This window comes from Myripristis murdjan, chromosome 19 (genome assembly GCF_902150065.1).
Source record: "Myripristis murdjan chromosome 19, fMyrMur1.1, whole genome shotgun sequence".
Taxonomy (NCBI): Eukaryota; Metazoa; Chordata; class Actinopteri; order Holocentriformes; family Holocentridae; genus Myripristis; species Myripristis murdjan.
The window spans coordinates 3,356,706-3,376,913 of NC_043998.1; the positions used below are offsets into that span (position 1 = coordinate 3,356,706).

Genomic DNA, 20,208 nt, shown 5'->3' on the forward strand with positions numbered 1-20,208 from the left:
AATTTGAGTCGCGGTTTGGGTAGGCCCTCTGGAGGTCTTCTCCCCACAACGGAGTCGCTGTTACTTGCATAGCAGCAACTGCTATCTTTGCTCGCTAATTTAATTAACTTCATTAACTGAAGGTGGGGAAACGGCCCTTGAAATAACAAACTCACAGCACTGGAATTGCAAGCTAAATGGAAAACAAGTGTGGGAACCTAACCATGTATGGTAAATACATATTAGAATGAATAATCAGAAAATTAATATGAGGAAAACATTTTTTTTTTTCCATGTACAGAATGGAACACAAACTCTAGAGGCATGGAGAGCATAATAACAGAGCAAATTATCACCGATGAGTTATTCAAAATACATACATACATACTGCTTGTTTAATTCTCGAATAAATACATTTCAAAAATACATATATTTTTTTTATCTTTCCATATTCTTCTTTTTTTTTTCTACAAAAATGTTAAGCTTTGAAAGCAGCTATGTTTAAAATATGGCATTAAATCACTCAGTAAGGGCTTTTTATCAAAAGTGCCCAGACAAAATGTGATTTCTGAAAACTTCCTAGACAGAAGCATTGCATACTGTAATTTCTGTGTCAGAGCACCGGACTTCCAAACAGAAAAAAATTAAAATAAAATAAAATAAAATAAAATACAATAAAAACAACACTTTCTTCTGACAGTGCAGGTAGATATGATGCAATCCGTTCCACAACTCAGTCATTTTTTTTTTTTTTTATTTAGAAGAAATCTCTGTGTATTTTTCTGATAGTGGATTTGAGGCAGCTCTGATGATGGAATATGTAACAACATAACATTGCATATCTGGCGTGCCACAGAGGGCAGATTAGGCCTCTCGCTCTGCTCTCTCACAGACACATATTGCTTAGGCTTAGTGCTGTGGCTGACTTAGGCCATATTTTACAGTCGACAGACCTCAGTGTCAAAACAAACACATTCATTCATCCCAGCCAAAAAATCGCCCCGTCATCTGGTAGAACTTCATGTTGAAGGGCCGGTAGAAGTCCCGTAGCCTCTGCACCACCTCGGGGTTAATGTTCGGGTGGGTCCGCCCTTTGGTTTTGCCCAGGCAGTGGGGCTTGCTGCTGCCCTCCGCCTTCTTGAGGCACGGGAAGCCCTTGGTCTGGTTGAAGTAAAAGTGTTTGTCTGTGATGATCCTCTTGAGCCCCAGGAAGTCCTGCACGCGGCCCAGCTCGCCGGCCGGGTCGCTGATCAGACGCTCGCCGCTCACAAACAGGATCTGCTCCATGGGGAAGTACTGCAGCCAGTTGTCCAGGTGCTTGGCGTAGATGCCGATCTGGATGGCGCTCCACGACGTGTCGATGAGCCCCGTAGTCCTGTTTTTGAAGGTCAGGCTCTCGAAGGAGGGAATGTCGGGCTTCTTAGACAGCGTCTGCGTGTAGTCCGAGATCGCCCTGGTGACGGGGTCCCGCACCACCACGATTAGCTTGGTGTCCCGGGACATGGCGGAGATCCTGGCCGGCGCCTCTCTGGTCACAAAGTAGCTGGGGGTTTTCTCCATGGTGATCTGGCCCTCCAGGGTCTTGGGCATCAGCTCCCTGAGAAAAGGAAATAAAGGAAGTGAGGAATTTGTTTGACCTGCTCTCCTGACTGAAACAGCTCTCACAGTTGTACAACCACTCTTATTCCAACAAACATTCCTGCTGGATGAACTCTGGCTATGTCATCAGAAATGTAAAATCCAATCAATCAAGAATAACATTTGAAAGAGGTGGTTTATTTATTCAGTCTTTATCAGGTGTCTGTGTCTCCCAGCTAAACTGACTGCCGCGAGGTGTGACTGAATGTCGAGCTGCCGCTTCAGAGCGAGCAGCATCTCGCTCAGGCACTTCACTCCGTATTGACCTTCTCCTAGTGAGAGCATTCAGATGCTACATCAAGTGTTTCTTAATGTAGCCTGAGGGCTTATGAAATCAAGAGGGGCTTTCCCCCGGGTCCATTTGAAAGAGCGTATTCCTCACTCTGATATGACATGGAGAGAAGAGTGTCAATCTCCATCCATACTCTGTTATTGCTGCTTATGAAAGATTGATACTTGAGCCAACGACCCCTCTCAGCATAATTGATCACCTTCTTGTCTTTCACCATTTGCAGTGAACGGTGGAATATCAAAACATTATTTCAACACCACAATTTCCCCACTGGTGGGTATTTCATAAATGAAAGGTGTGTTTTTCTCCTCACAGAATTGTAGTGCTGTTTCCGTTTTAATGATTTATTTATTTGACACGTGATTTCGTGAATTACTATGTTTGTAGACGTTATAAACAGTTCCACTTGAGCGAGCCGCGCACACAGAGAAATAACGAGTCAACAAAGACCGATGTTGTAAATGTGCTGACCTCTGCGAAATTAAATCCCGGTGATGAAAGAATGCCCATAAATCCCAACTCGAATATTTACAGCAACAAAGTTCAACTGGGCTACAACATTTGGTCGTAGGTTTTACTTGGCAACATCTCCTCATGTGCGCCTGAGTGCTTTTTCACCATGGACTCACAAAAGGGATGAGAAACAAGCTAATCCATTCGGCCATGACACCAATCCGCTCCCACCGCGCCTTCCCCTCACTCTCCTCTTTCCTCTGGCCCTCGCGCCTCCAGGACAGTGACCTGAAGCAAAGCGGGTAAAAAGCAGCCCATGAATGATTAACGCGCCTTCCCTCTGCCATTTAGAGCCTCTGCAGAATACAGTTTTAAAATTCACCAAAGTACAGAATGCAAGCCTCAATTATTCATCCGCTTGGCTGGCGCTGCTTAAAGCCAGGACCGGCGCTGACAAAGTGGCCCGGGCTGCTCCCAGGGTGGATGCCGTAAGCTGGCCGTGACAGAACTCCTGAGACCCTGAAGGGGGTGGGCGGGGGGGTGGGGGGGGGCCTCTGAACTCCTCTGCACGACGTGGAGACTGAAGAGGGCTCCACACTTCAATCTCCAGTTGTTTATAGAAGCATGCTGGTGCGGCGACACACACCGGCACGTTCAAAGAAAATACAGCTCCTTCCTACCGCCGAGCCTCTTTTTTCCTGATGTGATGGGCACTGTTTTTCTGCCTTGCAAACAGGCTGGTAAACAACCATGCTCCGTTTAACATACACAGAAGCAAATGAGACAGAGGGCACGGAGATCTTTGCTGAGGCCAACCTTTACACAGAGGGAATGCATCTCTAAAAGACACCAGCTGTCAAGCGGAATGGAATGGCTGGTTTCACTGATGTCCTTGCACTTTTTCAATCAACACTCCAAGACGGTTTTTCTTTTTAACCCCTTCCACGTAAGAACAGGCACAAGAAATCAGCCGGTGCTTAAGAGCGGCTGCCGGTTAAAGGCAGTGGAAGTGGAACAGAAGAGTTAGAAGGCATGTGTCAATCAGTGGAGTGCAAGCGAAGGCCCCTTGCCTCAGTCGTGCAGGGCAATGTCAACGTCTGTCCTGAGTGGATCCAGTCTGACAGACACAGATCACAGTCAGCACAAATTTACCATACTGTAGAGGAAGTGGCCGATAAGGGCAAGGTCGGCGACACAGGTGCGCTTGATGTCCTGACACACTCCTGCGACACTGACCGTCACCTGACCCTCCGTCCTCTCCGTCTCGCGAACCTCTCCGACAGCTGTACGGAGAGGAAGAGGGACAAAGTTTCCTTCCTCTCGCATTAGCTCTGCCCCATTGCCTGAGCAGTTTGTGCTCGGAGCCCAGACTTTGTGTAATGACGCTGTAAAACAAACCCTAGTTAGGAAAAGGGCATCATCAGTGAATGCATAGGGTAACCAGGCCGACATGTCAACAAAGAATATGCAGACTAATTATTGATAAATGGGGGATCCCGGATGCCGGCAGTCTTCCTGAGCCACTGGGCCTTCAAGTCACCAGCGATCTAACCCTTACCACAACTATTTGGTGCAAAAAAAAAAAGAACATTATTGCTTTATGAAAAAGAAATGACTTGTTCTAAAGGAAGCATCCATATTTGATACGCTGCATCTTGCTTATTGTGTGGTCTATGCACTCACTGTGGTGTGGCGTTGCAGGGGCACTCAGGGAGGATTTTTCAGGGTCAGTGGGGTATGTGTGTGTGTGTGTGAGGGTGTGTGTGTTGTGCAATGTGAAGCCAGTCATGTTTGGGATTCAAAGTATGGAAGTAATTGAGCAATCACATATTCAGGTTGATGTAAATTTTATAGTTATTGAAAGAATGGTTTCCAGTTGGTCTGTGGGGTTTAATCATGTGAAACAGATACCAACCGTATTCATGTGTAAAACAAAAAATGTCTAGAATTTCCAAACATCTAAATGTGAACATGCATGCCCAAGCAGAGAGCAGACAAACAGCTTAAATTCTTCACTTTTAATAGTGGGTGGACAGCAAGGAACACCGCGTTTTATATTTAACTACATGAGAGTACAGTATTTCTTTCCATTCCGTCGCAGCATGCAGTGCTTTTAAATGAAACTTTATTGTCAGCGTAGGTGATGTAACACATGACAAACTCTCCGAGCGCCTGAGATTTACTGCGGCTCCGCAGCCTCCTTTGATGTCTTCATCGCGCTGCTAAAATACAACTCCCCGAGCACGCTGATGCATGAAACACAGGCGGCGGGATTCACTCAAGAAACAACACACGGGCCCAAATCAGAAGAAACACCGCGCATGAACCCGGGCCTCTTTCTCTTTAAATCAAGTTCGCTTGCTTAGGTCCAAATTTAGCACTGGAGAGAAAAAAGAAAAAAAAAAAAATATTAAGATGAATGGGAAATTTATGACACAACAAACAAATAGCTACAAACTGTGTATGTGACAGAACATGGCACATGCTGTACTTGGAGAAGGTCCTCTCATATGGAAATAACTAGGTTGGGTCGGCTGCCAGGACTCATTCGGGCAACTCTAGTCCCTGTTAAAACACAAATTCCAAGGCACATGGTAATGGTGCAGTACATCACTCAATGTGTCCTTTGTACGCGTGTCTATAAAATAAGGATTTCGGAATAAAGGGCCTGATGCATCACTGCCTTCGTTTCCCCACTGCACGCATTTCACTCGCAAATCCACCTCATATAGTGAACTCTCCCCTCATATACGCACTGTGACTCATGTCTGCCTGTTATATAAATGCTGAAAAATGTCCATGCCTAACTGCATCATGAGGTCTCATTCACTGTAAATCCAGTGCATGTGCTATATGACATCATGAAATATAAATTAGGAAGGAGTAAAGCAAACGAACAAGCGATCGGCGCAGGATCGCCCGCTTCCTGGTGTTATGCCGGACCTTTCCGAGAGGCCCTGGATCGGGGCCAATGTCTGTCAATTGACAGGGGCTGTAAAGGCACAGAGGCAAGTGGGCATGAGTGCTGTCCACTTCTCCCCCACAAGCCTTTGATTCATTTTTCCTCTTCCAGCAGGGAGCCCTGGCAGGCATAAATACACTCCCACAGTGTTCCCCTGCCACTACCACCAGATAATAATCTTGTAATTGGCTCAATATTTTTGCTGTTTGCAGGGGAAGCAAGGGCCAGCGCCGCTCTTGGTGGCTTTGGCTCACCAGACATTTTCCAGGTCAGTAGATGCGAGTGGAGGTCAGAGAAAGAGAGAAGGAGGAGGAAGTGAAGGGGGGAAGGTGGGGGGGGGGTGATTTAGAGTAATGACTGCTGTGTGGTGGAAGGAAGGCCCACTCCTCTAGGGGCCTGCTTTCCTGCTCTGTCAACCTCCTGCAACAACGCAGCCCTGAAATCGCAGGCGGTGCCGCCACGCCGCACCTAATGGCATGCAGGAGGAGAGATACGATGTGAGATGCAGGCCTGCAACAGCCTCTGCTAATATGTCTGGGGATCCCACTGTGATCCCTAATGAATGATAAAAGGAGAGGTGTGCTATAAAATCAAAATTGCCTTCCTTTCAATTGATCATGCAGTTATTTTTATACAGCCGGCCTGGAAAAGAGTCGTTAGCGGTGCAATGTGGCAGGCAGCATCAGACCGAGCCATTTATCACTGAGGGATTACAGGTGTGAGCTATCCAGAAGCACGGGCTCCAGTTTGGTGTGTATCCTCTCTATGACCCCGACGGCCTCAGTCCCACGAGATCAGTCCACCTGACTTTTTTATTTATTTTTTTTACTCAAATGGATTTATAATCCTCACCCAACTGTTTGCTGCTTGCTCCTACCTGCATTTTAGAGCTCAAAACCCTCCTCCTTTCCCGCTAGATAGTGTAATATTCAGTGATGGGAGTAACAGCGTTACTAACGGTGTTACTTTTATCAGTAACGAGTAATCAAAGAAATTACTGTTTCCCCCGTTGTAACGCCGTTACCGTTACTGACAATAAAATGCGCCGTTACTTGCCGTTACTTACTACTACTAATTATTATTATTTTATTATCCTATTCAAAAAATGTGCGTCTTGTGGAGAAAAAGCGGTGTGTCAATTTTCAAACCGGTTGGACTTTGCAGTTTTTCGTAACATATCAACATGCATGGAGAATGAGCACAAATTACAAGAAGCGTATGTGTTTCTCGACGGCAGAGCGGATAGTATCTCCACCTGCCATACAGAAGACCGGGGGTTCAAATCCCCACCTGAACAAGCTGGCATCACTACTTTAAACTATAATTAATTACTTTTTCAAAGTAACGTGGCCAACACTGACAATGATCGATGAAATTTGACAGCAATGTCCACACTGCAACAGCAACGCAAAAATATGTGCATTAATAAGAGGATTTAAGAAAAGAAAAAAAGTAATCATAAAAATTACTTTCCCCAGTAATTGAATTACTCTTCTGCAGCAGTAATTGAGTAGTAATCAAAATCACTTTTTTACAGAAGTAATTAGTAATTGTAGCTTATTAGTTTTGTGAGTAATTGGTCCCAACACTGGTAATATTCCACCAGCATGGCTACACAGTGCATTGTGGTCTGTGTTGCTAGGATATTTAAAGACAAATGTATTTCATTAAAGAGGAACTCTTGTACTATTGTTTAACATCGCTCATATTACCCCACTAAACTTCTACTAATGTCTTGCGAGGGCATCCTGTGCTCCAGTGCAGTCCATGAGGGCCGATTGACACTCCAAAAAATCCAGCAGTCGCCCTGAGAGTACCGGTGATCGCCCTGTAATGAGAGCTGTTTCTCACACAGTTTAGATGCGACCATAGCCACTGCTTCAGGACTTCCTTGTTTACTCTGCACCAGCCAGCTGCAGCTGCCACTTTTCATGTTTTCACCCACAACTGAGTGAAAATGTGACTGGTGTATAGCGACCTGATAGTATGTGAAGAGAGAGACAGAGAGAGAGAGAGAGCAGCAGTGGCCGAGTGAGCTAGACAGTGAATGAAGAGAGAGAGAGCAGAGGTAGCAAGAACAAATGTTCGTCAAAGCTTTTAAATCACTGCAACCCACGAGAGGTTCTTCATCGGAACTGTGCACAAAAAATATTACGCAAACAATACAGGCCCAGTAGTATGTGTGATTAGACACACACACACACACACACACACACACACGCCAAATGCATGATGATGAAACAAAACCTCTTTCTCATGCAATGGGCTCTTTGGGGAAACTTAACTACAAATAATGCAGGACATGTTCATGGGAATAGTGGGTGGGAGTGAAGTGGTACATGGGAACTGCAGGGGGTAGGAAGCAATTTTGAAAGGGACACAATTACCAGATAAGAAAGAGGCATCTCCTCTTGGAAAAGCATGGGAGGACAGGGTCTACCATTTTCCACTGGGAAATAACAACACTTTGATAAAGTGAGACCAGGAAAGGAACCCAGCAGTACACTGGGGACACAGATAACACAGATTAACAAAGTCTCTGCAGATGAAAAACTTTGAAAATGTCAGCTTTAAAGAAAAAAAACAACAACAACAACTTCATTTTCAGATTGATGATTACGCATGTTTTGGATTGAACAGGGATTTGAATAGGTTTCATGAGCCATGAGAGTTCAAATTACGTTTCACAGGCCATGAAATTTATCGAGCAGGTAAATGACTGCATCCACTTAGTTAAAAGAAAAAAAAAAATTCAATTTCAAGATGAGAAAACAGTGAAGCAAAAGGTTCTCATTCACACCCGAATGACTTTGGCTCGGAGAATGACAGAAATTTGCCATTGTATGACAATTTATTTATGCAATGTTTTGGTGCATTGGCCTTCGTCAGGCATCGTGAATGAAGGTGCAATGTCGCATGAATAAAATGTCATAGTGCAGATGGTGGTGCAGGGGTGTCAACTTTATTTGCAAGATGAATGAGTCAAAATAACCAGAGTACTTCACTGATATTTTTAAAATCCATGTTAAAGGATCAAGGCCGGCAAGAAAGAGCAGCTTTAGCTCAATGTCCTAATACTTGTGCTTGTAATGGATGAGGTAATCGTACTTGGCTGACACTTTACTGCTGGCTGGGAGAAAGATCTGTCCGCATCTGATGTGATCATCGCTTTAAAACTCTACACTGTGGCTCAAAATACTGAAATAATCAATAATTATTTTTCAGGCTATCGGTTGGCCACAAAAGCAAACATGTGCATGGACAAAAACTGAAAGAAACTTACGCAACAATACAAGATGCAACTGGATAAAAGCAACTGGCTTCAGTCCAAACACGGGTATAAAAACGTTCAGCAGAAGGTTCAGAAACTCACTTTATGCTGTGTGTTGTCCTAAACGTCAGATACAGTTGCGTTCTAGCTCCTGAAAACATTCAAACAATGACTTCTCACCTCAAACATAAGGGGAGAAAAAAAAAATAATGCTGGCCTCTTGCCACTGCAACATGGAAACTTCTCTTGATATTTCTGGCTGCACTTGGATCTTTATTTTTTCATATGTGCTCAAATATTGGAGAACTCATAAATTCTGACTGGAAAAGGAAAGAACACAGAAAAAGAAATTATCTAACCAATAAAAGTTGTTACTAGGTGAAAATTGATGATAAATGGAGTGCTGGAATAATACTGTATCATACGCCGAAGTAAAAACACTGCAGAGTTTTATTTTTCATTAAATCTTGTGCAAATAAATCTCCCTGCTGGACACTTTCCTTGCCAGTGAGCATTTACAGCATTTTTTTTTTTCTTTCCATATAACAACTGCTATGCGATTTAGTAAAAAATTTATAGAGTTAGCTTTGCAGTATGTTCTTATAAATTTATCAGCAGTGTTTTAAGCAGAGCTCTTTTTTTTTTTTTTTCTTCTTGGTGCTAAGTGTGAGTCCCCAGTTTATTGCGTAAGGGGGAAAAATAAGCTTTATCTTTGTGGCAACTTGCTTGTGAATTATTCACCCTCTCTAACTGTGGCGGAAGAGTGACTGAGGGAGGCGAGGAGGCTACGGGATACACTCAAGCCATCTGAGAACCCAAAACCTTTTAGACGCAGACTAACATCGTCTGCTCACTCGCAGCTCCAGACTGCATATCAGCAGATAGGAGAGCGGGGCGGTGGAGTGGGTGAGAGAGTGATGAGGGAGACAGGGAAAGAGGGAGGGGAAGAACGAGAGAAGAGAAGGAAAAAGAGAAAAGCGACACCAAGGCACAGAATACAATCCGACCCGGCTGAGATCTTGCAGCCATCTGCGTCTCATTCCATAAACAAACTGAAAGCAATCAGCGGACTAACTTCTTTTTTTAATGTTTGCATGTATCAGTTTATTTCCATTCCCGTCAAACTGCGACCCATGTGACACCTAAATGCCAAACGTAGCCCAAATGCGAGCACGTGTCTAAATGCCGGCACATGGGGTCTGCGTGTGCATACTGCGAGTAGGTTCTCAGACGGCGCACGCATTACTTTTTCATATTTCCCTGACCCACTTGTTCCGAGTTACATGAAGTTTCAGACAGAGCCGTGTGGAGATGCCACTTCAATGGGATCGGCTTTAGCAACGGCTTGCTTCTATTTTTTCTTTCTGCCAAGTCAGTTTTTTAGGGTCTCAGCGGCTTGTGGGAGAGATAAGACACCTAAACTTGGCTTTTAATACCCAAGCTCATTTTCAAGGTATTGTGTTTCTTGGGCTTCAGTTTATATAGGTGGATTCATTAGTGAAATTCAAGTGGTCTTTCAATAGCTTCCTTTATCCTCCCTCTTTAGTTTCTGGGATTGAAATAATGTGGATGGGAAAAAAAAATAAATAAATAACAGAACCAATTGCCTCAAATGGAACCAATTTCAACGAGTATTTAAATTCCACATTTAAGCATGATTTGAAAATAAACAAATAAATAAATAAAAAAGCTCTGTCAAAAGCACGAGAGTATAATTAAATGTGAATTTGTTCAGAGCCAAATGGAAGGCTTTGAGGGGACTGTTCTGCGATAATTACCCATGACAAAAGGCTGGGGCTTTTGTCTTTGGGACCATTACCATGGTGATTTTCAAGCTGTTGAAACATTCAATATAAACATTTCAGTCTTTGCTGAATATACCACATGAACTGTCAGTGAAAAGATATCCGTTTTGAGCCAAATTTCTGCCGGCGCAGATCCCGTCTGTGTGCTGCTGCTGCTGATGTTGGGGGAAGAAGCAATTGAAGTATTACAGCTCAGAAAAAAACACATAAAAGCTTGTGATTCATAAATATTAGGGCTAAAGTCTGATAAGAGATTACCCGTCTCTAACTCGAGCCCAGTTTCAGATCCTTACTGTGAATTTCTAAGAATGCAGCCACAAAATGATGGGCTGGCAAAAAGACAATCCCCGACTCTCTAGTTTGTAGGTTGTGAGGCACACTGGCACTGCCGCCCCTGAGCATTCCTCCAGCTCAGGGATGCCAGTTATTGATTTCAATAGCAAACACTTGACGTTTTCCCCTCTCTCGTTGAGGTGAAAACTCCCAAATATGTTCAGCTTCTTGAGCATGACTGTACACCGCAATTTTTTACTGTTCCTCTTCAAGATCGCTGCTTTTGGGCTCCGTAGCAAAACAAAACATCTCTGTGAGGACGTGACGTGGCTGCTTTCGACGCTCCTCTGCTGCTTTGTTGAAGAGATTGAGGTTTCAGCCCAGCCACCGCTGCGTTCCTCAGCCTTCCCATCAGCCCTTCCCCTTGATCTAATAAGTATTCCAGCAGAGGGCTTATTAAACACAGTCTTGTAAAATCAGAGATGATGGTTTCATTACAGTTATCAGTGCGAGGAAACGTGAGCAGACTCAGCAAGTCATCTCATATACACAAAGAGCATACGGTCATTAAACTCTAACGGATGTGCTTAAATGCCACTGTTTGCTCACTAGGTTACAGTAGTGAGCTCAAAATGCCAGGATCCATTTAACAGAAACAAAATTATGGCTGCAGTTAAAAAAAATGTATTTATTGTACCATACAGATGCAACAATTCGGTATTAATCATACAGAGGCGTGAATATCTGTTATCATATTAAGATTAAACCACAATCATTCTTTTTGTCAGTGTAGCATTTCTTTATCAAGCTTTTGCTCCATTACTCTGCCCTGGTCTACAAACCCTGAAGCGGCTGGGGCAATGATAAATTGCAGCTTATTTCAAACTGTGGCATACCTACAATCAACAACGCTCAGCTACTTTCAAACCTGAGTAGTTTCGGTTTTCACCTGCATCTGCTTTCCATTATAAGAAGGACAGAGCAGCAGGACTCGCTATGGCTTGTGTTTCGCCATCACAGTCGGCTAACATCCAGTGGGGAGCTCCTGTAAAAATGAATGAATTAATGTCACGGTTGCCTAGGGAGGGCTATGTAAGAGGGTTTCACTGCCATCTCCAATTTACATTAACAAGAGGTGAGGAGAGAGAAGTAGCCCACAGATTTATCTCTTAAAGAAAGCAAAATGAAAAATCTATTGGCATTTATCAGCTGCTACGAAGATGACAGCACACATACAGTGTTTAGTGTTGTGATGAGATTCAATGCAGGGAGGAGATGAGGGAAACAGTGAGGGCGGGCTGGGTGTGGTGGCATGGTATGTGTGCGGCTGCTGCACGGTTGTAAATCAGAGCCTGTTTTTCCACAGCACTTTGTTAGCCACACAATGCAATGAAGAAAATATATCTTGGAAATAATGTCATGTGCATGCTCAAAAAAAAAAAAAAGCCTTAAAAGAGTGAATTAATTCATCTTCAGACTCGATAATCTTTACTCTACCGCAGCAGGGCGGTATAGGTAAATGTGTCAACGCAGATAATAATTTACAGTGGCGTAATTGTGCTCCATACTGTACCACACACACACAGACACACACACACTAAAGTAGGTATTTGACAGCCTGAAAGCCCAGGTTCATCTTGCTGGCTTACTTCTGAGAGTTCTGACTGCAAACCGCCTGGGATTTTCGAAAATAGAACAACTTCTGAAAAGGACCCACTGTTCTGTTCAAAGACGAGCGTAGAGAAGCCAAAATTAGTCAGGTAGTGTCTCAGCCAACTGAGGTGGAGTACAGGGGCTGCCAGACCTCCTCACTGGGAATTCATACGATCACTGCAGTTTGCTCTCGGTCGATGTGGAGCACCTCACGGCGGGGAGACGGTGTCGGTTTCAGCCACCGTCATGCTAAAACACATTGCAATTTTTGAATTGTTTTCTTTCTCTCAGGACCCAGGCAACGGAGTCCAAGAGGCAGTAAAACATTTTTTTTTTTTTCCACATGAAATATGATCATTGTAATGTAATGAAAGACAAATATTTGACAGTTAACTTTAAACATGGTATTGGGAACGGGAGCGCATGAAGTTGAGATTCAAAAGTTACCTAGCCGAGGAAAATGTTAACAAGATAGCGTACGGGGCTGCACATAAGCCTGTAAACCACGAGCTCAAGTTTCTGTTTAGACTGAGTGAGAGGGGAAAAAAGAAAGGGAGATAGAAAGTGTGAGATATTGGGAGTGGAGGAGCGAGGAGAAGACTGGGGATAAGAGTCAAGCATCAGGCAGACAGCAGTAGTGGGGGTGTAAAAGTGATTACACTGTCTCCATGCTCTCTCCTCTCTGTCTACTGGCTCTGTCCTCCCTCCTTCTTTCACTCACGCTCTCCTATTCCCCTCTCTCTCTCTCTCTTTTCACTGTCTCCCTCTCCTCAACCCTTCCCTACATTTCTCTCCCTCCTCCTCTGCCTCCCTCCATCCCTCGTCACCTCGCTTTTTCCTCCCCACTCCCTCTTCGCTATTTCATTTCCCCCCCTTCTCCCTCTCTCCCTGCCTCCCCTCCTGGACTCGGCATACAAACTGCCTGGCAACATCGCATCGCTTTCCTCATCTTCGTGCCAAGCCACAGCGAGCGCACCAGCAACCCCTCACCCTCGGTGCCGTCCTGCCACCACAGGAGAAGCAGAGAGGGGCAGAGATTAGCATGTATAAAAGCTCTCTCTTATCGCTTCTTTCGACATAAACTCATTACATACAGGCTTGCAGAATCTCTGCAGAATTTTTTCCCCCTAGATTGTCGTTCCAGAGACAGACAGACAGAAGCAGATGAAGATTCTGCTCTTTTTACTCACATCTGGAGGCTTTAAATATTTGATCGTTTTTTTTTTTTTTTTGCCTCCTTTTAAACATTGAGGAGAATAAATAATGAGCTTGGTAATAACAAGTTAACAAAATGATTTATGCTCACCAAGGATGAGAATAAATGCAGTGTTGGGAAGGCAGGCAGGGAGGAGTCGGGGTTAACGACATGGTAGAATGCGTGATTTCCATTTTGCGTCCCTTGCATTATCCATTAAATAAATAGCCTGGGGAAAATGGAACTTTGCGCAGCTCATTTCTGCCGAGGCAGCAGTGCCGTGCATAACGAACAGGTGATTTCGAGGCGTGTGAGGTCGCGGCGCTATCAGCACCAGTTGCACAAGCTCATGCAAACTGCGAGCGGTTCCAGCGAGGTGGGGCAGGACGGGGAACAGGTTGTCGCTGAAAGAAAAGGTGAAAAATGAGGTGTTGAACGAGCCCAATGTAGAATGTCACAGTGGGCAAAACAACACGGGATGGCTAAAGTGGAGCCAGTGGTTGCCTGGGGCTAGGCTCTGACCCAGAATTCAACGGACCCCCAGTGAGAAACTGGGAGGCCCCGTCATGGCCGAGCCAAACTGACCATGCGACAGGAAAACACCTCCTCTTCCTCGCCGGACTGCAGAGTATAGGTAACCCCATCTGGGGAGCTGGGAAGCTATTGAGTGTGCAAGATAATATGATGTGTAACTGAGAACTGCAGCGTCTGAGGAGCTGCTGACAACTTGCTAATGTTTTAGCCTGTCAGCTCTCTGTGAGAAAAGACGGATGGTTTTAGAAATAGAACGTAATTACAGGTCAGAGCCTCATTGTCAGGGTTAGGACAATGTGGATAGCATAGCACAGGCGGGTTTTTTTTCCTCTGCTATTACAGGCACGCTGAAACTAGAAAGCGAGCTTGAGCACAGATGCGAAACTGCGAAACACAAACCGCCAAGGCAAACGATGTGCTTTTGTGAAATAACTCAAAACATCAGTTGGTCGGCGTTTGTTCTTTCACCAGATTCAAGGCATCTGCTTCATTTCGATAATATGGCGACTGACAGGGAAGATGGGAGAGAGAAGATGATATACCGCGAAGGTCGTAAGTCTGAAATACAGTTCTACCTGCTGCCAGGGCATCTGAATTAGTTAGTCATTTTGAAAAACAACCAAGGCCATGTTTCAATCTTTTATTTCTAGCATTCGAAGGGTTAACCCTTGCAAGAGAGTCAAACGTCTGATTGAAAGGCTCTATTACACGAGCGGCTATAGATTAACAGTTATCTGCATGAGGGATGTTGCACTTCATTTTTTTTACGAGCAGGTCTGCGGTGTATTTATGTATGGCATTACAGAGGCATGGCCCTTGCAGCTGTTTGCCCATATCAGTCCAATAACGAATGTCCTAATTCTCCCCAGGCCAGTCTGATTACTGAGCCAGCGCCATAACCAGATCTCATGTGAGCAGGTGATTACACGTAGGCAGCTTCCCAGCGCGTTGCCACGGAGATGGTAAATGAGGTGTTCTTGGGGGAGGGGACTGCGGCTTGATGATTCATGTTATCAATCAGAGGGTTATTTTTCAATATTTCACGTTGATGTAATCGTCCTAAAAACACATTAACATTGAGGGAGTGCTCTGGAGAGAGATAATGGCTGAATATTTGTGCTGTTATTGAGTCAAACTCTGCCAGGCTTGAATGACGGATGTGCGTTACATACAGACATGGGCCACGGCATGCATAAATACGGGCCATGCAAATCACAATTAGAAAATAAATAAATAAGAGTGTAAAGACAATCTTAAGGAAGGGCTGGGTGTACATGATCATTCAAGAGAACACATTTACTGAGAAAAGAAGCAAACCAGAACGAAATGCATATTAGCGCAATTCATATTCATGACAATCGAATGAATGCTATTATGAACCATTTTCAATCACATTTGCATTTACATTACTGTCCTGTAGTCCAACTGTAAACCTACAGAATAAATGGTGGTGAAGTAAAAGTAAAATCTGTTGCAAGCAACCGAGGAAGTGAGCCACTAAGTTGACTGCATGACTCTATGAGCATGTTTGCCTTGGTCTGTGTCCGCGTGTGTTATGCATTTGTGTGTGCACACATGCATGTCAGTGTGTTGTGTGGGTATTTTGTTGTGCGCCCTCATGTGCGTGTTTGTACATTAACCTAAAGACTCAAAAGAGCTCTTATAAAGGGCCATTTCGCTATAATGTGCATCCAAGAGTTCATCTGGGAGAGCTAGAAACGAGCAGTGGCAGTCCAGGCCAGAAGTGAAAGCTTTGTGGGCGAGGGAAATCCCTCCTGCTGGATTTACGCCTTGCCAGAGCCGACCCTGTTAAAAGCCAGTTGGATACAAGAAAGAGAAAAGACACATAAGAGCAAAAACAGGGCAGTGAAAGAGATTATTCACTGGTGCTGCTGGGCTGAGTGGAAAATAATATGATGTAATGAATGGTATGTCAGAGACAGACCTGCCCACTACAGCCATTGAGTCTGTGTGCGTGTGTGTGTGCGCGCGTGTGCGCCTGTGTGTGTGCATATATACGCACATTCTTGTGTGTGTGTATAAGGTTCTCCATTAGCTCTCATGAAACATTTGGCAGGGAAAAGAAAAGCACAGAGGCATCACCGGGGACCACTGCAGCTGAGGCGATGCTGGGGTGACCCCTTGACAGTATGAGCCTAATTACACACACTTGTCTCAGCAGGCACACAAATCAATGCTTCAACAACAAAATCAATGCTATTGCATCTCAATGGCTATAATGAGAATCTGGTTGAAGGCACCGACTAGTCCATTCCAGTGAGTTACAGCTCGGGAAGGTGTGATTAAAATGATGACTAAAACAAAACAATTTCTGACTGAAGGTACATAATTCTAGAATAAGTAAAATGAAAAAAAATTCAATGATGAAGAAAACTACTTTTGCCATCTGCTTAATATGAAATGAAATACTAATATATGTGAAATTGGCTTCATGACAACAGACATAAATTCAAAAAAGGATTAAAACAGATTCTGTATTTCTGAATACTTTATTTTGTGCTTGCTTTCTTTCTCTTTCTTTCTTTCTTTGTGTATTTTTTTTCTTCAGACTATAAGCAAATCTTCTCCTGCTGCCAACAAATAAATCGGTTTGCTGGAGAGGGGGTCTCCAACCTTAGCTATTCTCTGTTTTTATTTAGTCGCCCTCTGTTCATTGCCTCTCAGATTTCAATATAACAGCATAATGGCCCATTTTAACGCTTTCTGCTTGGCAGTCTCTGAGCTTTGCAACCTCTACAGACCCTCTCCTACTTTCACTGTCAGATACAAATACTTATAAGAGATAATAGACTAATAATTAAAACTGTTTTCTCCATAATTTGTTTTGGTGACAGGGAGTGGTTATTAATGTCCTGGTATAAGGGCCTCGCCTGACAAAGTCAATGTGAGGAGCAGCGTGACTCCAAACGTGTAGGAGCAACATGTAAACCACCGGGGACCCTGAACTCTCATTTGTGTTAATAAAACTTCTCTAAATTGTTTGTGTAATGAAATTATGGTTGTCAGGGAGGCCTGGGGGACATCAATTAAGCAGATAAGCAAATTAAAATAAATCACTTTTTTATCCAACGGACGGCTGCCCGCCTGTGTGTCCGGTAAACACGGGGAAAACAGGAAGTGATTTTGTTCAGCGATTTGAGGGTCCATAAATCCTGGTGACAGCAGTCAGACTCACCGCTCTGTTCTCAGAGCTCTGGGAAACTGTGGGAGGACAGTGAACGTTACGTGTTCATCAGAGCTAAATAAGGAGTGCTTAATAAATTATAAAGTAAACTACAGACGATGTTTTTTTGATTTAGGTGTGCCCCCATGACAAAAATATTACAATTTTGGTCACAGTCTGGAAAAGTTAAAAAAAAAAAAAAAAAAAAAAAAAAAAAAAAAAAAAAGCTAATGTGATGATATCCAATCTTTGCATGCTCGGCTGTCTGAATTTATGAATTATGTGGTACTCCTCTGTGTTGTCATACAGGTGTTCATGCTGGAGGGTGAGGGGGCGCCATTTAACGGTTAAATATATGTTCACTGTCTTGGTTGGGGATTGTGGGGTGTGCGAAGGCCACATGGGAGTCCCAAAATGAGGGAAGGCAGCTCTGTTAATGGACGTGATCACAGCATCCTGGTGAATAATGCAGGCCTGCTAATTGGTTGGATTAATAATTGATGGGGGTGTGTTCGAGGAGGCGGCGGTGGGAGCTACGGTGGATAAGGAACATACAGCCATCTTGTCAGCGAAGACTTTGAGTGCTGTATCTTGTAGATCTGTCTAGTCTGACGGTTGGTTCTAAATAGCCAGCTTCCCCCTCCTGTTGATCATAATGGATAAAGCTTTGGAGGAGGATGTCTCTGTGTGAGACGAAAACGTCAGGGTAAACAATTGCCCTGACAACATAATGATATAATGAGCCTTGGCCCCGCCATGTTTGACGTTTAAAATGACTTGGGTTCATGTCAAGTCCCACAGGCTCGACACTGTTGTTACACCCCTAGTCCAAACTGACCTGAGCTGACCCGCAGCTCGCCAGCTGCATAAATAAAAATGACTGCAATAATGCAGCACTGAAACAAAAGGTATTGATGTCACAGGATCAATTTTCGTAAATACCTGGCATCTGTTCCAGGGCTTGGTGATCCAGTTTGAACTCAGCGACAGGAAGTGATGTTTGTGCTTGTTCAGGTCAGGACAGAACCCGAGATGACGGGAAGAACTAGGTGCGGTGCAACAATGAGACACAGGAGGGTAAGAAAAATAGATTTTACTGCAAACTTGATTTATCCCCTGTTCTCAAGGTGTCCAGTTTCCAGAGGATGCATAAAACCAGCTCATAAAAAGCCCCGTCTTCCTGTCTCTTCGGGTCAACACCTCCAAACCACTGTTGTACCCTTCTGTGAAACAATAGGATCAATATCTTAGGGTGTGTTCAAAGGATTTTTCTGACAATCCAAAGGCATTTCTTTACAGGACATAAGAGTACAATGCATAATAGGTACTAGACACCAAAGAGCGACAAAACAATGACTCCAAATCTCAAAAGCATCTGTTCACGTCAATGAATCCATCAAACTGCCTCTGCAAGCCACACCGATGCTTTGTGCCTTGCTAAGTGTCCACTTGTTTCACACATAGTTACACGAGTCTGTTGGGAGAATGAGTCTACCAGGAAGACTCGCGGAGAAAAGCTACAACCAGATTTTCCTGCATCCATAATTCCCCTAATATGTTTCATCTCCCGGCAGAATCACATTGGTCCAAGCTGAGGAAATCTGTTCTCAGCTCATCTCATTAACATGCAAATCCTCATCTTTAGGAGAAAGGATAATGGTGAAAGGAGCCCCTTTGTGCAACTCCAGAGCACCGAGGATGTTCCTTCCTACTTCCATCAGCAGGACATGCTCCTGTGACAGCAATCTCCCTCCTGTCTAATGTACAGTCAGAGCTAGTTACATTAGCAATTACTAGTGTTCAGGTTAAGATTAATTGAATTACTGGGTGGCTTCTCTGCACTCCACTGTGGGCATATCAATCACGGCCTGAGCGCTACACAGACCCTTTATCACCCTCTTCCATCTTTATGCAAAAAGACGCAGGCTGCGCTGTTGCACTCCATCTATCAATAAACGAGTACAGGGTGGCAAACTCATTTTCTAACACATTCCTCTCTTTAATCATGCTGCATGGCACTTGGGAGTTGGTAAAAGCTGTATGCCATCTTTCCTCCAAACGAATAAAATGATAGAATGAAAAAAAAAATCTGAGCAGCTGGGATTGTAATGCCTCTTGTTTGTCTTTATGAATGAGAAATAGAGGGTAAACGTGCACTTTGAAGCATGGAGTATGTGTGTGTGTGTTGCATTTGGACTGATAATTTGTCAAAAAAAAAAAAAATCCTCTTACAGAAGACTGAATGGCTCTTTTGTGCTATGCAACATTTCAATTTTGCAATACAATAGATTGTATGTAAAGCATTTGTTTGAACAGCTGGATTTCTACTTGAGGAACCAGGTAGCTTTTCAAAACCACATATGTAATGGATCTGCGGCGCTTCTGTTAGAATAAAATAGCTCTCAAGCCAGATTAAATGCCGTGCTGTCGTTCGCTCTCCGTTCACCACCTCCATTATTAGCCTTTTTAAAAATTGTGCAGGATTTCTGGTCAGGGGCTACGGTGCTGCCAAACCCTAATCTTCAACATGTTTTATTTCACTCACCACCATCATGCAACTCTTTGTTCATCATCTAGCCCCAGTACACAGAATACATTGGATGTAAAAAAAAGAAGTACGAGTGCTGAAAGCTCGAAAAGAACATCTGAAGGAAATAATGTGCTGGCCTTTCTGACAGTCATTGCCAGCAAAATGCCAATTCCACATTTCAGATGGACTCCCAAAGCCACACACACACTTATGCCTCAAACTTAGCTACAGTATAATTCTCTGTTCTGCATGGAGACAGAGGTTGGGCAGTCAAATAGAGGTTGTGCCTGAGGTGCCGTCTGCCCATCTCCACTAGTCCTGGCATGGCCTCTGCCCATGTCTGGAGGGCAGACTCTGCCAAGGCAGCTGGCAATGGCCATGCCCTGGTGGAGCAAGAGAGAAAAAGGATGTTTGGTGCCATCCTATCACCACACAGGCA

The 20,208-nt window shown here is 44.0% G+C and overlaps 1 protein-coding gene across 1 annotated transcript in view; it reads right to left on the reverse strand.

The window, feature by feature from the left end:
- Positions 1-719: 719 nt before the first annotated feature.
- The window catches only part of LOC115378428 (heparan sulfate glucosamine 3-O-sulfotransferase 3A1-like), a 29,164-nt gene continuing 9,675 nt past the window's right edge, over positions 720-20,208 (reverse strand). The window contains exon 2 of the mRNA XM_030078695.1: positions 720-1,576. Coding sequence (XP_029934555.1) covers positions 955-1,576 — 622 coding nt within the window. The 3' untranslated portion in view covers positions 720-954. The remainder of the gene's footprint in view (positions 1,577-20,208) is intronic.